This window comes from Megascapheus bottae, chromosome 14, assembly GCF_031878675.1.
Source record: "Megascapheus bottae isolate mThoBot1 chromosome 14, mThoBot2.hap1, whole genome shotgun sequence".
Taxonomy (NCBI): Eukaryota; Metazoa; Chordata; class Mammalia; order Rodentia; family Geomyidae; genus Megascapheus; species Megascapheus bottae.
The window spans coordinates 46,323,333-46,345,558 of record NC_143522.1 but is presented as its reverse complement, the minus strand read 5'-3'; the positions used below and the strand labels follow the sequence as shown (position 1 = coordinate 46,345,558).

At 34.8% G+C, this 22,226-nt stretch overlaps 1 protein-coding gene across 8 annotated transcripts in view; it reads left to right on the top strand.

The window, feature by feature from the left end:
* Positions 1–13,836, top strand: part of Mipol1 (mirror-image polydactyly 1) — a 268,040-nt gene extending 254,204 nt beyond the window's left edge. For all 8 annotated transcript variants that reach the window (XM_090345136.1, XM_090345140.1, XM_090345141.1 and 5 more), the window contains one exon: positions 13,606–13,836. In XM_090345136.1, the coding sequence (XP_090201262.1) occupies positions 13,606–13,672 (67 nt within the window). In that variant the 3' untranslated portion in view covers positions 13,673–13,836. The remainder of the gene's footprint in view (positions 1–13,605) is intronic.
* The last annotated feature ends 8,390 nt before the right edge of the window (positions 13,837–22,226 follow it).

The following is a 22,226-nucleotide window of genomic DNA, read 5'->3' as shown; positions in this document are numbered from 1 at the left end:
GTTATCAGTCATGAGACTTGAACTGTGGGCCTGGGCTCTGTCCCTGAGCTCTTCAGCTCAAGGCTAGTGCTGTACCACATTGAACCACAGCACCACTTCTGGTTTTCTGGTGGTTAATTGGAGATAGGAGTCACACAGACTTTCACATCCAGACTGGCTTTGAACCATGATCCTCAGATCTCAGCCTCCTGAGTAGCTAGGATTACAGGCGTGAGCCAGCTGGGCCCAGCAAACTTTCCCTTTACTGTTTGTTTGAGGTTTTTTTCTCTTTTTCTTCCCCCCTCCCTTTATCATTTATCCTCTGTTGTTGCTCTATTTGACTTTGGTACCTGGTGTATTCTATATATATTTATTTGTTATTTGAATCAGGTAAGGGAAGTGGAAAAGCAAGATAATGAGACAAAGGACAAAGGATGAACCAATGTAATAGCGATATTCTCGAGGCAATATGTTGGAAACAAACTTTACAACTTGGGAAAGCGGGTGGGGGATGAAGATATGGGAGAAAAACAGGGGAAGCAGTGACAATGTTCAAGAAGTAATATACTCACAACCTTATGAATGTAATGGTGACCCCTCTATATATCATCCTGATAATAAAAGAGTACATTTCTTTTTGAATGTCATCCCTTCCTTTGCTTGAAATGCCATTTTTTTGTAGACGTGGATAGCATGTTAAATGATATATTTAGTGCATATTTGTTTTTTCCCAGTCCTGGGGCTTGAACTCAGGGCCTGAGCACTGTCCTTGGACTTCTCTCAAGGCTAGTGATCTACCACTTAAACTACAGCACCACTTCCAGCATTTCCTTGTATATGGTACTGAGGAATTGAACCTGAGTCCTCCGGCATGCTAGGCAAGCACTCCATCACTAAGCTAAACTCCCAACCCTACTGCATAAATTTTTATGTATTTTTTTTAAAAAAATGCAAAAATGCCTAGTTGTTTTACACTCTTTCTAAAATTAATGTGTATTGCTTTAGTGATTTTTCAAAATACCATATATTCAGTTTAAATAAAACATTCTCTAAATGTTAAGCCTATTAAAAAGATGCTTAGGCTGTGAGTTTGGCCTAGTGGTAGAGTACTTGCCTAGCATGCAGGAAGACCCAAGTTTGAGTCCTTGGTACCACATACATAGAAAAGCTCAAGTGGTAGAACACTAGCCTTGAGGAAAGCCCAAGGACAGTGCTCAAGCCCTGAGCTCAAGCCATGGGACTGCCAAAACAAACAACAAGAAAAGATGCTTAATAGGCTGGTAGCATAGCACAGTAGTGGAGCATTTGTGTAGCATGTATGAGTCCTTGGGTATGCAAAACACAGAAGTACTGTAAATAAACAAAAATTTTAAAACATCTACACATAAAAAACAATTTTTAAAAAAAACCTCTAAACCCCCCAAAAGATATGTTTTTTCTCAAAAACAAATGTAGGTAACTAGTAATGTAAGCCATGAGATTATTTAAAAGATAAAAATTAAATCTATTTCTCCTATTCTTACTTGACTCTCCATACTTTTGGAGATTTTATACTTGACAGAGAAAATGAGGCCTAAAACTTATATGTGGCTGTGAAGTTATAATGTTTATCCTAGCTGCATATACTGTGTAGGTTTTACAATTTTATTACCTAATGGCTACATGTTTTCCAGAAAACAATGAATTAAAGATATATGGTACACAAAAATGGGAGAAAACTTGTTTCTCTAATGTAACTATAGTAAATCTGGGTCCTACTACTTTACTAATTATGTATTTAAAATATTTTTAAAAGGTTAATTGAACTGAGACATGTTTCCTCATACATTCAAGTCTATCTCAGGTGATTTACTTTATAATCTCCCTCACCCAATAGAATTAAACTAGTATCTCTGAGTTCAGACCTTTCATTGTGTTTTGATCCTGTTTGTTTTATCCTTGAAGGATATTTGCTTTGGAAGAGGAGATTTATGGCTGAATAACTATGACTAAATAGCTTATTTGCTAAGATAAACGAATCTGAATTGGCATTAAATAAGTATGAAAACTACTGTCTCCTGGACTTCTAATTAATCAAAACAATTCCTTGGTTAAAGAAAAAGAAAGTAAGTGAAGATAAAGTTAATTCGAATGCTCTTTTTCTGTAATCATAAAAAAAATCTTAAAATCCAATTTTAAAAAAACCAAGCTTGTCTCACATAAAAATATTACAATTTAGCAAATAAATCTGTATGTATAATAAGGACCTACCTAATTTATTTCCTAAAGAGTTCTTATCAAGCAATTAAAACTTGCCTACTCTTCAAGATAGAAACAAAAAATAAACATCAACAGAAAATTCACAAACAAAGTAAAGCATACTAAAAGAATTTTTTCACCCAATAGATTAGAAGGTTAGTAATTCACTAACTAGCAATAAAAGGTTTGGGGGAATGAGTATTCTTATAGATTACTAATTATCTATGTATTTTTCACAGTAGTGGGATTTGAACTCAGAGACTTGTGATTGATAGAAAAAGGACTCAGTGGTAGAGTCTCTGTTTAGTTCTACTACTGATCACTTTGTTGAACTGATTATTTTAAAGCAGGGTCTTCCTGTCCAGATATGTACTTGAACCACTATCCTTCTATTTTAGTCTTCCTGTCATATCTGAATGACAGCCATGCACCATGCCTAGATTTTACCATAGAGACAGAATCTTGTATTTTGCCTGAGATGGAATGAAATTGGTTGAGATGTTTGGTATTAGATGAAAATAATACCAGCTAGAAGCCATCATACCATATACTATAGTATAAGAAGGTAGAGTCTAGACTGTAGCAGTGAAAATGGGGTGTTTGTGAGAAACTCAGAGAGAACATGAATTAGTGACCAAACATACATGGTACAGGTATAGCAGCAATACAGTGCCATTAATAGAATGTCTTTAGTTCAGTGCTAAGAACTGATTTCATTTTCTTTTTGTGTAACCCTAACTTACAGACTTATGAGAAAAAATATTAAGTTGAATTTGAGAACAGTACTTCCAGGTGGCAGATATAAAACTCATCAAAATTGGCTTCCAGAAACTGAACAGCCAAAGAAGGGAAAGGCTTCTATGGATCCTTCTCTGGGAATAATAGAAATACCCATGAGACTTTGTCTAGAATGATAGCAATTTAGATTATATAACCCAGTTTCCCATATAATTAAACTCTTTCCGTAGAGTTTAGTACTAAAAGTCAGAATGTCCAAAGTTATTCTGAATCATAAAGATTATTCTTAAAAGCTGTATCCCAAGCCATTCAAAGATATGCCAAATGTCAGCACTGCCGTTTGAGGTGTCATTCTTCAAAAGGCAATATGTAACTCCTCTACTGGGCAAACAGCAGATCAGCTCCTGAGCTGCTGTCACTCACATTGGAAAGAATTATCTGAACCAGCCTCAAGTGTGAATATTTAAAAGTCCAGATCTAAGCATATGAAAGCTACATGAAGAGAATTTTACTAATTATTTTGCTTTAAAAATGCATAGAATGAGAGAGGGCTATTAGCAGAGATTCACTAATGTAATTAACCTAGGTGATTTACTCAGAAAACATATTTCTATGCACGTTTTAGTAACATACACAAACTAGAAAAGGTACACAATGAATATTGCCCAAACCTAAGTAGTCTACAGAAAAGCAATGATAATTTCAGTATTCATGTGTTGTGCTGTTTTATGATCTTTAAGGCCTTTACCAGGAGAAAGCTTGAAGCGATTTTTGTTTTTGCATAGTAAGAATTACTCTGGTAATTAAGTTGAAATAATGATTTTCGTTGGCTTTACAAAGCAGCCTTTATTGTTCTCAGAATATATAAATCCGTAGGTTTTGTTAACAACACAAGTACTGTTAAATCTAAAAGAAATCATGGAAAATCCTGAAATCATGAAAATCTCTGAATAAGTTACTCATTATAACTAAGTTTGATATAAGCATTTTTTGTTTTGTTTTAACATTGTCATTCAAGTTGCCAGTCTAGTAAACAAGTGACTTGTCGGATGAAAGAATCAATGTGTTGGCCAGCACAGCCTGGAGTAATAGGTAGGCAGGAGGCCAAAAAAAGTCAGAAATGTATACTGGTGCTAGAGCACTACCCTTGAGCAAAAGAAGGTCAAGGCCAGCATCAGGGTCTGAGTTTAAGTCTCGGGATGGCAAAATAATAATGATAATAATAATAATAATAATAATGCTGACTATGAAAGCTGTGTAGTATTTAATTTTAAATCGTCTGCTGTACACAAAATGGAAATTGCATTGAAAAGTAACATATAAACAAATCACAGCTTTAAAAAATAAAAGTAGGGCCAGGAGTTTGGCCTATTGGTAGAGTGCTTGCCTGGCATGCACAAAGACCTGGGTTCAATTCCTCGGTACCACATACGTAGAGAAAAGCTGGAAGTGGTGCTGTGGCTCAAGTGGTAGAGTGCTAGCCTTGAGAAAGCCCATGGACAGTGCTCAGGCCCTGAGTTCAAGGCCCAGGACTGACAAAAAAAAAGTAAGAAATGGTAATCTTTCAACACATCCAGAATTCTTTATCTGCAGAGCAGAAAAAAAAATTGAAATTTGTTTTTGAAAGGCACTTTGTTTTTCAGGTAAATGAAAATCTGTTCCATTGTGCAATTTATGTGCTATAAGCTTTTGAAAACTTTTTTCTTTTATACTTTTGGGATGGCAATTTTAATTTTAGCGGAAGTATAGTCTGTGTTAGGTATTCAGTAAAAATGTTAGAGCAATCTACCTTTCATGGTTATTTTATTAAATTGTGATTTATTTAGAAAGATAGATCTCTCCAGATTATTTGACTCTATAAAATATCTAAGTACATTAAAATATAATTGTAAAGTGCCAAAAGAAGCAATTAACTACCTAAATTGTCATGAAGTTGTTCTTCAAACGTTTATTCATTGTATACTTCCCTTCAAGCCAATGACTGAAAAAGTGTTGGAGGACAGTATAATTGGACAATCTTAAGAACAATGTATAAAAAGGAAATGACTTATCAGATTTTAACATTCTGAAAATAATAAAAGTTAGGTATTTTAAATAAAACTGACCATTTAAACTAAAAGAAATAATAATTTCACATGAATCTTCAGATGCAACTTAAGCAAGTTGTCCTTGAAGCTGTAGAACAAAGGCAACATAAACACTAGAATAAGGAAAAATAAAAATAGAAAACAACTTTCCACCTCCTTGACATTCTAACTAACAAGGTAGGCACCATGGCTTACAGTTGTAATCTCCATTACTCAGAAATTAAAATCAGTAAGATTATAGTTCAAGACTAGCTCAGATCAAAATTAAGAAGATTGTCTTTGTAAGGCATTGATGGCTCACACTTGTAATCCTAGCTACTCAGGAGGCTGAGATCTGAGGATTGTATTTGAAAGCCATCCTGGGCAGGAAAATCCATAAGACTATTATCTTCAATTAACCACCTAAAAACTGGAAGAAAAATGTTTCCCCCTTTAGTCAGTCGTGGGGCTTGAACTCGGCCTGGGCGCTGTCCCTGAGCTCTGTAGCTCAAGGCTGTTGCTCTACCACTTGAGCCAGTGTCACTGCCATCTAAAAACTGGAAGTGGAGCCAGGCACTGGTGGCTTATACCTGTAATCCTAGCTACTCAGGATGCTGAGATCTGTGGATCACGTTCAAAGCCAGCCCTGACACAAAAGTGGAAATGCTTATCTCCCAACTAATCACCAGAAAACCAGAAGTGGCACAAAACACTACCTAAAACATAACTAGAGCAAAAAAAAAAAAAACGCTATAACTGTGTAGGTACAGTAGAGTACCTATCTAGTGAGCACAAAGTGACAAGTTCAGATCCAGATACTGAAAAAAAAAATAAGTAAAATAGTTAAAATAGTTGTCACTTAGCTTTTCCTGCTGTTTGTCATATATCTCCCCACGTCTGATTCTTACCCTTCTCCCATAGGATATGCATCTGCAGTCTGCATACGTAATTGTTCCTTCTTTGCACTCTCCCTCTCCAGTCTTCTCTCTTGCCTTTCCTCTCTCTCTTTCTTCCTCTCCTACTCCTATTTCTCTTCTCACCTTTCCCCTCTCCTCTCTCCCTCTCTGCTCTCTTCCCTCTTTCTCTCTTCATAAATTTTGAAATAAAAATGAACTGAAGATGCTGATTTTCATAATTTTGAAAATCCATTGTTGTCACATTAGATAAATTCTTCCTGGTACAAAATAAAACCACTTCAAGTAGAATTTCATCGAACATCTTTTTCATCACCTCTCTGAACTTTCTTCATTAAAAGTGGAGAGATGTGTTCCTTTCAGATGACTATTCTATTATTTACTGGCTTCTGTAAAGACACTTGCCCATGTTCTACAAATCTTCACATTGATAAACTGATGGAGGATGTTTTGGAGACAGGATCTGGTTATGTAACCCAATCTGGTCTCAAAGTTATGATCATTCTGCCTTAGACTTATAAGTCTACAACCAGAAACTACCACACTCAATAAGTATTTGGCCTGTTTTATTCTTGAAACCTACTTATAGTGAGTCATTATGAAAATTTCAAATTCGTCACTTTAGAATTGAGAAGCTAAATGAAATTACTCCTTATTCCCAGCATATGTGCATGTAAATATTTATGTATGGACCCTACCCTATTGATTTTTGAAAGACTATTCTACTAGTTACCAAGTACAGAGCAATGAACAGAAAACACATTACCCTTGCTCTGGTGGGACTTCATGCCCTTTTTACTGGTGTTTTCTTGGGAATCTTATATAGAATTTAAACAGCCTCTGATAGGCAAAGTGAAATGGCCAATAAAAATTATCTCTTGATCTTAATTCATCCTATTAGTGCAATCATTTTCTGATGTTGAGTTAGAGGCTTAAAAAAAATAGCTCCATTATCTTTTGTTAAGTACTTTATAATAGTATCATATCCACTGAACTTCTGCTGCCATAGACTAACTAGACTCAGGGGATAATGTAGACATTCTAACTCACAAAATCTTAAGTAAGGTCTGGGTCAAATTACATGAAACCGCTGTTTTAAAAAAAATCTAAGAACTTGAAATAAAATCACCTTGGAGATACTATAAAATGTATAGCTCTAATCTTTTCAAAGTATATTTTTATTATCTTTAAGTAATTGTACAAAAAAGTTACTACTCAACAGATCATTTTATAAATTACAATGCATCTTGATCAATGTCACCCCAGCTTTAATCTTCCTCACATATTAATTTTCAAATGGGCAGAAACAAAAATAGAAAATGCAAGCCGGACGCAGTGCTCATGCTACTCAGGAGGTTGAGATCTGAGGATCAAGGTCAAAGTTAGCCCGGGCACAAGAGACCTGAGACTCTTATCTGAGACTCTTATCTCCAATTAACCTCTAGAAAACAGGAAGTGGGGCTTGGTGCTATTTAGCTCAGGGACAGAGCCCAGGCTGAGTTCAAGCCACATGACACACATACAAAAAAAATAGAGAATGCAAAGTTTTACACAATTTTAGATGTCTAATGATATATTTACTATTGGTATATAACTAAATAGATAGTAACTAATACTATGATAGATTGATAAATCTCATTTTTCCCCATTTACATAAGATAATCAGTGTTAGTCTACATAAAAATTATGGGTAACTTTTCAGTGCCTTTTCTGCTTGACTATTTTAGAGATATTAAATAAAAAATCTCATATCTCTAAGAACAGTTAAATATACATGTACTAAGTTTTTTATATTCTATGTAATCTCAAAGATAAATTTAAGTACTTGCTTAGTTTGGAGGTGGAAGCAATTTCTTAGTACTACTGTAAATCTAAAAAGTGAAGTTAATTGAAGCATGGCAAATAAAGTAATCCAAAAATTTGAGGTCTGAGTACAATCTGCAAATTTAAAATCCAAGAACCATATGAAAAAGTAATAATATGAAGCTAACTATGCTGTAACTTTCTATAGCTAAGGATTCCTTTATAATCCATCTTTATAGAGAATTTTGTATCTGTGAAAACATATGTAACATGCATCTATAGTAAATAGCCCTAAAAACCTGTGTAGAACAAGTGTTAAGAAGATACCATTTAGGGCCAGGAGTTTAGCCTAGCACTAGAGTGCTTGCTTAGCATGCATGAGGACCCGGGTTCGATTCCTCGCTACCACATACTTAGAAAAATCCAGAAATGGTGCAGTGGCTCAAGTGGTAGAGTGCTAGCCTTGAGAAAGCCCAAGGACAGTGCTCAGGCCCTGAGTTCAAGGCCCAGGACTGGCAAAAGAAAAAAAAGAAGAAGAAAAAGGTCCCATTTACACAGGTACTTAAATATTTCTGAATGCATGAATGATAATTATATAATTATGTTTCTGGAAAGCTAAAGTAATATATCTATATTGATTTCTTTTATTTTTAGTCTAGTAACTAGATATCTTTTACACAGCAAAATAGATTGGGGAGAAAGAATTGAATTAAATTTGTTTAATTTGGAAATTATTGCAATCAAACTTTCATTTTGTCAGTGCTGGATATCAAACCCAAGGCTTTAATATTCATTTGTTTGTTTGGGGTTTTAGTGCATTGCTTGTTTGTTTGTTTGGTCAGTCTTGAGGTTTGAACTCAGAACCTAGGTGCTGTCCTTGAGCTTTTTTTTCAGTATCAAAATTTATTAATATTTAAAACACACTATTCAGGGATAAAACAAGCATATATTGGTATTAAAAAGAAAACACACCTTGCCCCTGATGGCTCATGCCTGTAATCCTAAATACTCAGGAAGCTGAGATCTGAAAATTGAAATTCAAAGCCAGCCAGAGCAGGAATTTCTTACCAACAATTAATCACAGAGAAAGACAGAAGTGGTGCTGTAGCTCTAGTGTTAGAGCATTGAGCTTCTTTGTTTACTCAAGGCTAGTATTCTATCTCTTGAGCCACAGATCCAGTTCAGGCCTCCTTGGCCTTTTATCTTGTTTTTGGTTTTTTTGGTTTGGGTTTTTGTTTTTGTTTTTTTTTTTGACCCAGAAACAAAACAAATTAAAGTTTGGACAAATGGGACTGCATTAACCTGTAGAGCTTCTGTGTGGCAAAGGACACAGCTAGCAAGTTAAATAGAAAGCCCATAGAGTGGGAGAAGATCTTCACTACACAACAAAGGCCTCATATCTAAAATGTTTCTTGTAATTTATTGGAGATATGAGTCTCATGAACTTTGCTGCTTGGGCTGGCTTTGAACTGTGATCCTCAGATCTCAACTTCCTAATTTTAGGCATAGCCACCTGGACCCAGCTCAAATCCAGGGTTTTATATATACTAGGCAAGCACTCTACTACTGAGCTACATACAACAGCCCTAATGTACTATTAAATAATAATTATATTTTAAAACTTGTAAAAATCCCTGTACAACCTTTCACAAAAATGTTAAGTTAAAAAATATGTGTTCTTAGTCTCATCCCTAAATTTATCCTTATCATTTCCTTCTTTTTTCAAATGAAGTCAATAATGCCAATGTGATTACAATCAGCATCAGTCTTATCCACAGATAGTTCTGCCACACCTCCATTTCCAGCTTATGACTGGTTAAACTGGAGATAAGAGTCTCTCTGATTTGTCTGTCTGAGCTGTCTCCATCTTGTAATTCTCACATCTCAGCCTCCTTACTTCCTGGAATTACAGGCTTGAGCCACCAGTACCTGGCTGAGACCATATTATTTAATGACAACTATATGCTATGAACAGAGTGGCTGTCTCTGTTGCAAGGATGATGGGTGTTCATTTCTCTTGGCTTTCTTCTTCTGTGGAGGAAAATGGTAACTATACCTGTTGGAACAACTTCATTGCCTAAATAATACAAATGCTTTTTTCTGGAGAGAATATTGTCTAACCAATAACAATTCTCCTTCTGTCCCAATGACATACAGAAATTATTTTCAAAAGTGGAACCTATGGTAAGATATTCACTTTGACACAGCTTAGCTGAAGATGAGTTTTACTCTGTTGTCATGTCTTAAAAGTATCCAGTTAATAAAAGTATTGAAAGCCACAGAATGTCATAAATCAGATTTAAAAGTTTTAGTACTTTTGAGTAGCATGGCCCAATAGAGAAATGGGCATTGATAGACTTAGCATCGCACTAGCTCCAAAACCCACTCATGTCATAATTCTGATAAAATTCCCCTCTAAATGACGTCTTTTTAAAAAAAAGTGAGAAAATCTAACTACATAAGAAACTTAGAATGATCTTATGACCTAGTTTATTTACTTGATGAACTGTGCATTTCATGATATTACAGGTATATTATACATTTACATATAAAATATTAAAATGTTAATTGAAGAAAATAGAATTTCTACCGTAGGTATGGCCATAAATTTAGTTTCCAAGTTTATATACTTTCTTAGACAAATGATAGATTGTAATTCTTTATTCCTGTGTTCAGGAATGATGTGGTGTTAAAAATCGTAAATGAAATAAACCAGCAAATGCTTTTGAATTAGATTGAGAAAAGAATAATAGGAAATTTTCTTTTTTGAGGTATTTTGTTTCAGTGTAAGCCTTTTGCACTTGCTAAGCAGGTACTCTCTCACATGAGCTATGCTGCCAGCCCTTTTTGCTATATTTTGAGATATATTATTGCATGTTTGCCCTGGCAAGGCCTAGCTAGACCTTCATTCTCTTCTTCCCTCTATAGCTGGGATGACAGGTGCACATCACCAGGTCTAGATTTTTCCTTAAAATGGAAATCTCTAAAACATTCTGCATATGCTGGCCTAGAACCAGAGTTCTCCCACTCTCAGCCTCTCACCTAGCTGAAATCACAGGTATGTACCACTATACCCAGGTATTGGTTGACAAGGGGTCTTATGTATACACCTAGGCTGGCAAAACTCAGCTTCCCTTCAAGTGTGAGACACCAGCTCTGGGCCTTTGGGGGAAACAATTTAATGACACTATTGAGAATAATCCATTAACCCATACTCTGAAATCTGTAGGTCTCTGGTCATCCAAACCCTTACAGACATAGATCTGAATTGAAAACAAGAAAATAAGGCCTAAATTTGTCAGTTTTCCCTCAGAACCTTGTAAAAAAAAAAGATATACTCATCTCTACTTCAGTTGCTTTATATTCAAAATAGCCAACTCCTGGTTGTAGCTCTAGCCCTTTTCCTAGTTTTCATGAATACCCTGTGAATTTTCCATCATCAATGAGGAATAGTGAACCACTTGTATCCTGTTGTAGTGAAGCCCATGATTTTTAAAGAACATTATTGATTTGGATGGTAAAGAATGACCTGAAGGCAAATTCTGCAAGGTGCTTCAACAGATACACACCCGCCTTCCTGTTGGCACAGCCCCTGCTGGCAGATTACCCCTTTCCTTACAGGAAAGAATAGGTGCTTCATTGTGTTTCAGAAGTCAGTAAGCTTTTACAGAACTAAGTAATTGACATTTTTCTCATTTCTGAGATCAGATTTTTCATAAGTCATTCAACCTGGATAAACTGAGAATGTGGTTGATCTAGTAATTGTTGAAATATAAGGGAGACATTGCAAAACATGCTATTTAAGTATTTCCTCCTAACTTCTCAGGAGATAGGAGTTCTAAATGGAAAAATGTCCTAGCATATAAGAAAATGAAATAAAAATAAGACAAGCCTATCTAGGAAGAAGCTAAACAACAACACAGCACAGGTTCATGGCAGTAACTTGATATTCCGTGGAGTCTGAAATTACAATAATAACTATACAATGTGAAATCTTTATATTATGAAGAGGTGTTTTGCTTTACTAGCTAATATTATATTATTATAGCATTATAGAGAAGGATATATCTAACAAGCTAAAAAACATGTTCTGCCTTTTAACAATATATACTTTTTAATATTTCTATGAGGAGCCATCTGTTAAGAGTAAATTCAAAGGCTGAGGGTGCAGTTCTGCAGTGACTTTTCTAATATATGCAAGCCTGGGTTTGAGCTCAAGCAGCAGAGGGGAAAAAAGTGAATTCAAATTACTATTGGATTTTAACAATAAGTTTACAGTACACTTTTGTAATGTACACTAAAATTTTCATATCCATCCTTCACAATTCAAGTTAATATAACTTTGCCTTAAAGGAATCAGATATCCATGAATAATAATATTCAGAGTATATATGATAGCACTAGAGAAAGTCTGACTAAATCTGTCAATGCAACGAATTGTCCCATGAATCTTCCACTTGAAGTATTTGTATCCCTCTAGACTGTTGCAGTGGATGTATATAATATTGATGGATAATTTACAGAGAGTAACTTATGGTAAGAAACGTAGACATGATTTGACTTTTTGTTCTCAAAATCGTCACTCCCTTTCCTAAAACAAAGAAGGTTCTTGTCTTATACTCCTGTTTTCTGTGAACAGAATTCTTGTTATATGTAATAATCATCCAAAAGCCATAAGCTAGTTTTCAGAGTTGAACATATTGATTTGTCCATTCCTCACTGAAACAAGTAGCCTAAGCGAAGAGCTTAGGCTGTACGACACTAGAATGTCCTCATTCCTTCGGTGTCTAGCTCTGCACTGTGTTTATTTGCAAAAGACTCTCATGCATAGATCCATATAAATGAGGCAAATAGGAGCAGACCAGACTCTGTGGCTCACTAATCTTTGTGGAGAGTAGAATGTGTATATGAAAACTGTAGACTGTGATTTTTACCTACAGGGAAAATTCTTCTGTGTGTTACATTAAGTGAGATTTGGGGTTGGGATTTTATGATTCCAGGGAGGGGGTAACAAATATATAAAAGGAGAAAACTAATAGTCCCATTCCATTATCTTTTGTTAAGCAAAATTCACCGATCCACATGAACATTGACCTCCAATCCATTGAGTCAGCTAAGAGCATCACAGAATGGACTTCTGAACTTTTGACTGCTTCTGTTTAATTGATTAGGTTTCAATTAACTTTTAAAAATCACTTTTATTTAACTAAAAAGCCTACTCAGATAATTTCTAGCTTTTACTGCTCAGAAATAGAAACTATGTTAAATGTAGTACAGAAAGTCTAGTAATACAACAACTAGGTCATTTGTGTGTATTTAATTATTGTGAGACATGAAATTGTTCCCACCTAGCCATCTAATTGATGTCTTTATTCCCATCAGACAACTGCATAAAAAAGAGATTTAATGTATACATTTAATATACACTACCACTTTGTTGCTTTTTTAACTAAGTAGCAGGTGTGACATTGCTACTATTTCTATATTGATATAAGCATTTACTAGATATGCATCACTGTGAAGTTACTCTACACTTAATAGGCTATCTTATCATATTCGTTGACAACCTTAATGCTAGCAGGTAAATGTATTGAAATGAGTTTCCAATATATTTTGTGCGACATCTAACTCTGACATAATTTGAGGCTCAGAGTTAAAGTCTGGATTGTTACTATTATTGAACCCAAAGTTCTTGGCACTCTGCACCAGTGTCTCTCACAGGAATGCTTTGTTTCTTAACACAACTCCCAAGTCAGTCAAATACGGTCCTTTTTCAGAAAAAAAAAATGCCTAACAATAATTATACTTTTTATTCCTTTTCTTTTCCCTTCCCATTTGCCCTGCCCTCCCCCCGCCCCCCGACTTAGGTTAGAAAGGCTGGTGGATGTCCTGAGGAAGAAGGTTGGAACAGGGACCATGAGGACAGTGATCTGACTGAAAGAAACAACCGTCTGGGGGAAGCGAGCACATCTGGTGACCAGGCTGCTTCATTCAACACTGTGTAAACACTAAAAGCCTTAACTTAGCAAACAGTTGTTAGAAGTGGGACACTCCAACCACATTCCAAGCTGAGATAAAATCAAATCACAAATGTTTAACCACTTTGCTGCTGACTTGAGTTATTTATCCAAATATATTAACTAAAGATTTTTACCGATGGGTAGCTATAAAGTTACAGCATATTTTGTAACTATTTTATATTTCAGTGTCTTTCATATAAATCTTTTTTTTTTACTGGGATATCACTAGAAAAACATGGTAAAGTTAGTACAGATCGCATCTTCACACATGGCCCTTTCTGAATCAAAGTGCAGCAAAGTAAATATTATCTAAGCCTTAATCTACTGTTAGGTCAAAACTTCAAATAAATGTATTTTCCAATATAGAGTATATTTCTGAACTGATGAGAGAAGCTCAGAAATGAGAGTGTGTAGTCTTTCTTTAATGTATGTATGTAATCTTTGTCAGTATTAAGTATAGATACTAAGAATTAAGAAGAGTTGATCTAATGAAAGATTAGCACATAAAAATGATTTCCACCAAGGTGTGATTTTTATTTCACCAGAATTAATGCAGACTGTTTTCAATAAAAAGAAATTTGCAAATGTGAACTTATAAATACATTTTGTCCTTGTTTTTTTAAATATTTTTTAATATTGAGTCTGGAAAATTGTCTAAGTACCTCTTAAGTTATAGAAATCACCAAGTTTCTGTTAAATAGCCGAGGACACTGAGTTAGAAAATTAGTATGTGTCAACATGTCTCTATGGACAAACAGCCATCAAACTTTTCAAATACTTTTACTAATTTATATATTTTAGTTTATTATTTAAATTTTTATTGTGGATGAAAAGAATCCAATATATAATAGTATAAATTATGTTATATAACTATAAAGACAAAATAAACTAAGCTTGTAATTTAGTTCTGTTTAACTACTTTTTAATTTAGATAAGAAATAAGTTAAAAATAGCTAAAGCAGAGCAGTGCCCTCCTATCGTTTAATGTTTTAAGTAAAACTGAGATCTTACGTATTTGATTCTGCAAAAATTTTCATTTTTTCTACTAGACGACAAACCAACAGAATTTCTGCCTCAGAGACATAAAATACACAAGAGGTTGAATCTGTGAGAATCTTGTAAGCAAATGATTATTTTCTAAGTCCATGATTTCTTAACTTATTTTTAATTAGCATACATTAAGTAAAATGAAGTTTCATTAGTGTAATTCCATAGATGATTACAATGTATTTGGAACAAGTTCAATCCCTCCATTATTTTCCAATATCCCTTCTCCTTCCCCTTTTGTATATCATAATATATATATAATTCTTCAATCCTTTTCACCCTTCAGTATCTTTTCCTTTTTCCCTTTTGTTGACCCTTGTCCTCAGATAGTCCCTCTTTCACACCATTGATGGCATTTTAGGATAAATATATTCAGGATGATTTATTGTCTCATTCTTTCCTAAACCATTAGAAATTTTTTTAGCTACAGGAAAATTAAGGTACTTTTTTGTCCTAAGTGGGAAAAAAAAGAATCATAATACTGATGCTCATTATTTGTTCCATATTAAATCAGTATCCACCAAGTTAACTGCTGTTACAATCATTCCAGTGCATTTGGAATTTAATCATGATGCCTGTTCTTAGCCACATTTCTGAGCTATGAACATTAGAAAATAGGAACAATAGGGGCTAAAAATAAGACATTTAGATTTTCTCTATAGCCTAAAGATAAGTATAGGTTTTCATAGACCAATGACTATATAAACATAGAAAATTGTAATACTGTATACACAGAGACATCATCTTTGTGCTCCAGTTGAACCCTGGAGCAGGCTTCAATTGCTGTGTGAAGAAACAGCCCCTTTAATGTCATCCAGGATATGAAGGTAAGTAAAGTGAAATGGTTCTTGTCACAAAATTGTCCATTCCTGAATCCTCTTAAAATAAATCACAAATAAATTTGAATTTTCAATTTAGTCTTGAAGAGCAGACAAACTTCTCTTGAGTTATTTTGTCTAGGGTTTTAGACTACACAGTAGCAATATTAAAACATTTTTTTAATTCTCAAATACTGGTCAAAGGAACCAATTCTATAATCAATATGCAAGTTTCTAGAGTATGATATTGTAGAGTGAAATTTACAACAGTCCTAAGCATCCATTATTGTTCCCTATACATATTTTCCCAAAACTATCCCTCTCTCTTGAAGTTGAGTTTTCTATAAGATGGCAAATGTGAAGTATCACTAACAGAGATTGCCTTATTCCTCAAACATAAAAATACTCAGCAGCAGTGTTTCAAATTGCTTTCTTTTTTAGTGGAGTCCCATAAGTACTGAATATTTTCATATACATATTCATTAACTGTACAACTTCAGAAATATTCTGCTCTGCCCAGAAATGCTTCTCAAGTGCATAAAATTAAATAGTTCCAAGAAGAGTCAGAAAAGACAGTTACCAACATTTGTAACACTTAATGACTTACAAAATCCTTTCAAATTATTTATTTGATTTGATTCTGTCAACATCCATGTAATGATAAAGATATATTCACCATCTATTAATAACAATTATATAGATTTTAGTTTTTTGTTTTGTTTTCGTTTTCAGTGCTCTTATTGGGGCTTTAACTCAGAGCCTGAACACCATCCCTGAACTTTTGTGCTCAAGGCTAGAGCTCTACCACTTGAGTCACACCTTTACTTCCAGCCTTTGGTGACTCTTTAGTAGCTAGGATTAGAGGCATTAGCCACTGGTTACCTTGTGGTTATTATTATTTGTACATTTGTTCTGTGGATGAGGAAACACTCAAAGTATCTTGGAATTTGCCAAAGACTGGCTAGAACTTAAATTTTAAAGTCTTATAAGTACAGTCTATCCAACTCTCGCCTAATCTTTCTATTAGAAAAAAACAATTATAGTAAAGGTTCTTACCATTGCAATTTCTATTATTGTGTCATTGCTTTTACATGCATGCTATAAATTCCCTAGCAACCTATGATCATTTTAAATTTTACTCTTATTAAATGACCTGTTAAGCTAAGCACAGGTGGCTCACACCTGAGATCCCAGTTACTCAGGAGGCTGAGATCTGAGAATCCAGCTTCCAAGCCAGCCTAGCCACAAAAGTCCGTGAAATTCTTATCTCCAGTTAACCACCAGAAAACCAGAAGTGATGCTGCAGCTGAAGTGGTAGAGCACTAGAGCTGGGCTGAAGAGCTCAGGGACAGCGCCCAGGCCCACAAAGAGTTCAAGCCCCCTGACCGACAAAATTTAAAAAAAAATGTTGTACATTCAAACCCCATTAACAGCTGCGTGATCACACACACACACACACACACACACACACACACACACACACACACCGTAACTTTAATACTGAATAGAGTTGCATAGAAAAACATATATTTATTAATGGATTTACTATAAAAAAGCAATTTCTGTGCAAACTGAAAATCTTAAAATATTTTTCAAGAGCATAAAGTTTCTTTTTAAGTGTTCATTATTAACAAGGTATTGTATAGTCATATATCACATCTACATTTTGTCTTATCTAAGTATTATATGGAACACAGGTGATGAATTCTATTATTCACAACCTAACGTGTTTCAATTTATTTATTACGTATGTACCCACGCAGACACAAAATTAAATTTACCCTTTTAACAACTAATATATAAGTCCATTGTTGGGCGCCAGTGATTTCAGTATTTTCTTTGTGTTTTATTGGAAATGCACGTGGTTTCTGAGGCTTTTAAATACATGAAATGGTTGAAAGATTTATATTGCTCAAGCTTAGCTAAATATGTCATCTCTAGAAAAGAGGTGGTTTATTTTGGCACTGTTTTAAAAACTCAAATATTTTAAACATTTGTTAAGTTGGAGCTTGCACATTTGAACTAGTAGCATACATCCCAGAATAGCATCTCAAGTTACCAAACTTTTTGTTATCCTGTTGCTAAAATAGTCTTTATTGAAAAGATTTTCCCTTCTTATATGCCATGCACTTTATTGTAAGAGGTTAAATTGATAGTCTTTCATGACTTTTTTTAAAGAATTTATTAACATTGATTTTTTTAGCTTGCAAAGCTTAAAATATTTATTTTTTCTCATATATTTTTATTGTAATTAATAGAAAGGTTACATTATATTTATCAGATAGAAGGTGCATTACTTCACATACATTGATACCCTTTCTCATGTCTCTATCCCCATTTCCCTCCCCCCCACCTCTACACCTCATCTTGTTTTCCCCCTTCCCTATCCAATTTCAAATAACCAAATACGCATTTATCCAATATATCAGATAACAAAGTGAAATACTGTAACAATATGAGATAACCAAGGGACAGAAAAGAGATGAGAGATAACATAGTACATTAAGGACATCAATCATTATATGGCTTTTATTTTTATATCCTAGAGGTCCTTTCATTTACTGTCACACTGTATGGCCTTATATATCTAGGTTTTGCTCTATTGTAAATCTCTGCTAGGAGAGCCCAAGGTTTCTACTGATTATGACAAATGAGGGAAACCATTGTACCTATGTTCCTTTGGGTCTGACTTACTTCACTTAATATGATTTTTTCTAAGTCTTTCCATTTCCTTACAAATATGGCAATGTCATTCTTTCTAATAGCAGCATAGAATTCCATTGTGTATAAATACCACATCTTGTTGATCCACTCATCCACTTAGGGACATCTGGGTTGGTTCCGTATCTTTGCTATTAACATTGATTTTTACATAATATTTCAAATGACTTGTTTAACAAACAGGTGTTCAAGAAGGGAATCTATATACAATCACTGGCACTTAGTTTTTAGAACTTAATCAAAATTAGGCTAAGGGTTTGTATATCATAGATACATATTAATTTATGAAATAAAACATTATGTCCATAGAGTCATAGGTTTTTATGTCTATATACTTATGTTTATATTTCCATTACCATGTCCATAGATTTGGGTATGCAAATATTGAACTCTTGAACTCTTTAGATCTAATAGCCACATATTAAGGATACCATGCTCCTTTTGTTCCTTTGGTCTTGACTTGTCTCACTCAACATGATTTGCTCTAGATTCATCCACTTCTCTGCAAATGCCATTATTTTATCTTGTCTGTTGGCTATGTAGAATTCCATTGTATATATATACACCACATTTTCTGTATCCATTCATTTGCAGTAGGGCATCTGGATTGTTTCCATCGCCTGGCTATTGTGAATAGTGCAGAGATGAACATAGCTGAGCAGGTGTCCTTATCATATCTTGGGTTATGATGTTCAGGGTAGATGCCCAGAAGTGGTATGGCGGGATCATAGGGAAGTCAATTTTCAGTTCTTTAAGAAACCTCCACATTGCTTTTCAAAGTTGCTGAACTAGTTTACAATCCCACCAGTGGTGTAGTACAGTTCCTTTTTCTCCACAACCCCACCAGCAACTGTCATTGTCTGAGTTCAAAATCTTGGTCATTCTTGTTGGGGTAAGGTGGAATCTCAGTATTATTTTGATTTGCATTTCTGCCATTTTAATCTCTTCTGATAAGTCTCTCTGTAGTTCCCTTGCCCATTTAGTGAATGGTTTGTTGGGTTTGGGGGGAGATTAGTTTCTTGAATTCCCTGTAGATACTGGATATAAAGCATTTGTCAGATGTATTATTAGTAAATAAATATCTTTTCCCAGTTGGTTGTCTCTCTACTTTTGCGACTATGCTTTTATCTGTACAGAAACTTTTTATTTTTAGGTAGTCCCATTTATTGAGTCTCTCTCCCATCAGTTGTGACCCTGGGATTCTATTCAGGAATCTTTTGCCTGTGACTATGAGTTCCAGTGTCTCTCCTACTTTATCACGTAGCAGTCTCACAGTTTCCAGTCTGACATTGAGGTCTTTAATCCACTTTGAGTTAATGCTTGTGCATGGGGAAAGGCTAGGGTCAATTTTTAGTTTTCTGCATGTGGCTGCCCAGTTTTGCCAGCACCAATAATTGAATAGACCTTTCATGACTTTTTAATGTGATATTTCATAAGCATAATTTGACAATAAACATAATTTAAAAATCTTAATGTTTATATACAAATATCCTTTTCAGAAATTGTAATGGGTTTTCTTTACATTTTATTATTTTCTAAATACAGTTTTTGAACTGCTAGAACTTTGGAAGCCACCAATTTCTCACCTATCTTATTATTAACAGATATATCTATTGATGTAATAATTTATTTTTATGGACATAAAATCCCTTATTGCAAATTCTGCACATTTCCATGCAAACTTTTTTAATTGTCAGTCAGGGAGCTTGAACTCAGGGCTTGAGTGCTGTCCTGTAGCTTTTGTAATCAAGGGTAGTAGCACATTACCACTTTGAGCCCCTGCTCCACTTCCTCCTTTTGGGTCCTTCATTGGTAATAAGAGTCTCACAGACTTTTCTAACCACATTGGCTTCAAACCACCAGTGCCTGGCTTTCAATACAATTCTTATATGTCAGTCTTAATCAAATTTGTAAGTATATAAATATTGAAGATATTGTACTTCATTTGCATTATAAAACACTTCAGTAAAGGAAAATACTTAGTTACCCATAAATTGTGTATGATTTCCTTAATAAACAAAAAGCTAATTTAAGCAGATTTGTTAAGTATCTGAGGAACAGTTTGAAACTATGTTAGATATAAAATTTATAGTAACAAAATATTAAAGGGAAATATTTTACTGCATATGCATATAAATAACCTAAAGAAGTTCAAATTATTCTAATTTAAAAAGAATAGGCCAGGTGCCTATAGCTCATACCTGTAATCCTAGCTACTCATGAGGCTAAGATCTGAGGATCATAGTTCAAAGCCAGCCTCGGCAAGAAACTCCAGGAGACTCTTATCTCCATTTATACACCAAAAAAGCTGGAAGTGAAAGCTGTTGTTCAAATGATAGAATACTAACCTTGAGCAAAAATGTGTAAGTGAAGTAAGCCAGACTCAAAGGAACTTAGGCTCAATGGTTTCCCTCATTTGTCATAATCAGTAGAAACCTTGGGCTCTACTAGCAGAGATCTGCAATAGAGAAAAATCCTGATACATAAGGCCATATAGTATGAAGCTAATTGAAAGGACCTCCAGGATATTGAAACAAAAGCCATATAATGAATGATTGTTGTCCTTAATGTACTATGTTATCTCTCATCTCCTTTGCTGTCCCTTGGGTATCTCATATTGTTATAGTATCTCACTTTGTTATCTGATATATTGAATTTATTTGTATTTGTTTATTTGAAATTTGATAGGGAAGGAGGGAAAACCAAGACGGGTGGGGGGGGTGAAGGGGAGGGTAATGGGTACCAAGACATGTGAAAGGGTATCAATGTATGTGAATTAATGCACCTTCTATCTGGCAAATATCATGTAACCCTTTTATTAATTACAATAAATTAAAAAAAAAAAAAAGAACAGCATCCCAGCCCTTGGTTCAAGCCCCAGGAACAGCAACAACAGCTGGTATGTATGTGTGTGTGTGTGTGTGTGTGTGTGTGTGTGTGTGTGTGTGTGTGTGTGTGTGTGAGAGAGAGAGAGAGAGAGAGAGAGAGAGAGAGAGAGAGAGAGAGAGAGAGAGAGTATACATATCAGTACTAGGGCTCAAACTCAGGGCCCTGAGCTACACTTCGGGCCTTTTTTTTTTTTTTTTGGGTACTGGGTTATGTTTCCTAAATAGGTGCTCTATCATTGAACCATATTCCCAGTTCTTTTTAAGTCTCTACTGTTATGTTAAATCTCATCCAGGACTTTTTCCCCAGAGACTCTGCGCTTTTCATCTCTAAAAGTTAGACATGAGTTTTGTGGCTCTTGTTTATATCCTTGAGGACTTTTCTTTCATGCTTTACATTCATTATTTCCAGAATATAAAAACAATTATAATGATGTCTAGTGACCTTAGTTGTTAGTTTTATATCTCTAACTTCCAACTCTGTTTTGTTCTTTCCCCTCCTAGAGGAGTTCTAACTTTATATTGGATGCCAATGATTGTCAATGAGTAATGAATATTTTTGTATTCCTTTAGCATGTTTGGAGCTATGTCCTGGGATGTAATTTACATAACTTGGAGTCAGCTTGATAATCAAACGTAGAGAAGCCATTAGATGTGTATAGATTTTATTTTCCCAATTACCAATTCATTCTCCTGGAGCTTTGTTAATTTCCCACAGAGGACAGCTCCAAATTTACCAGGTTTTTTGATGGGGAAATGTGGAATCTATCTCAGAAGTACCTTATACCCTGTGTATTATGAAATGCTTCTACTCTGGTCCCAACAGAAATTATCTGAAATTATCTTTAGCTGCATATGATGTAGGTCGCTATTCTACCTACTCCTTTCTGGTGCCTTTCATCCTGGCACTGAGAGTTTGTTCAGATGTAAGTGCAAGTTTGGGTAAAAGGACTGAAGGAAAACTAACTCTCTCTCTCTCTCTCTCAACCATGTTTCA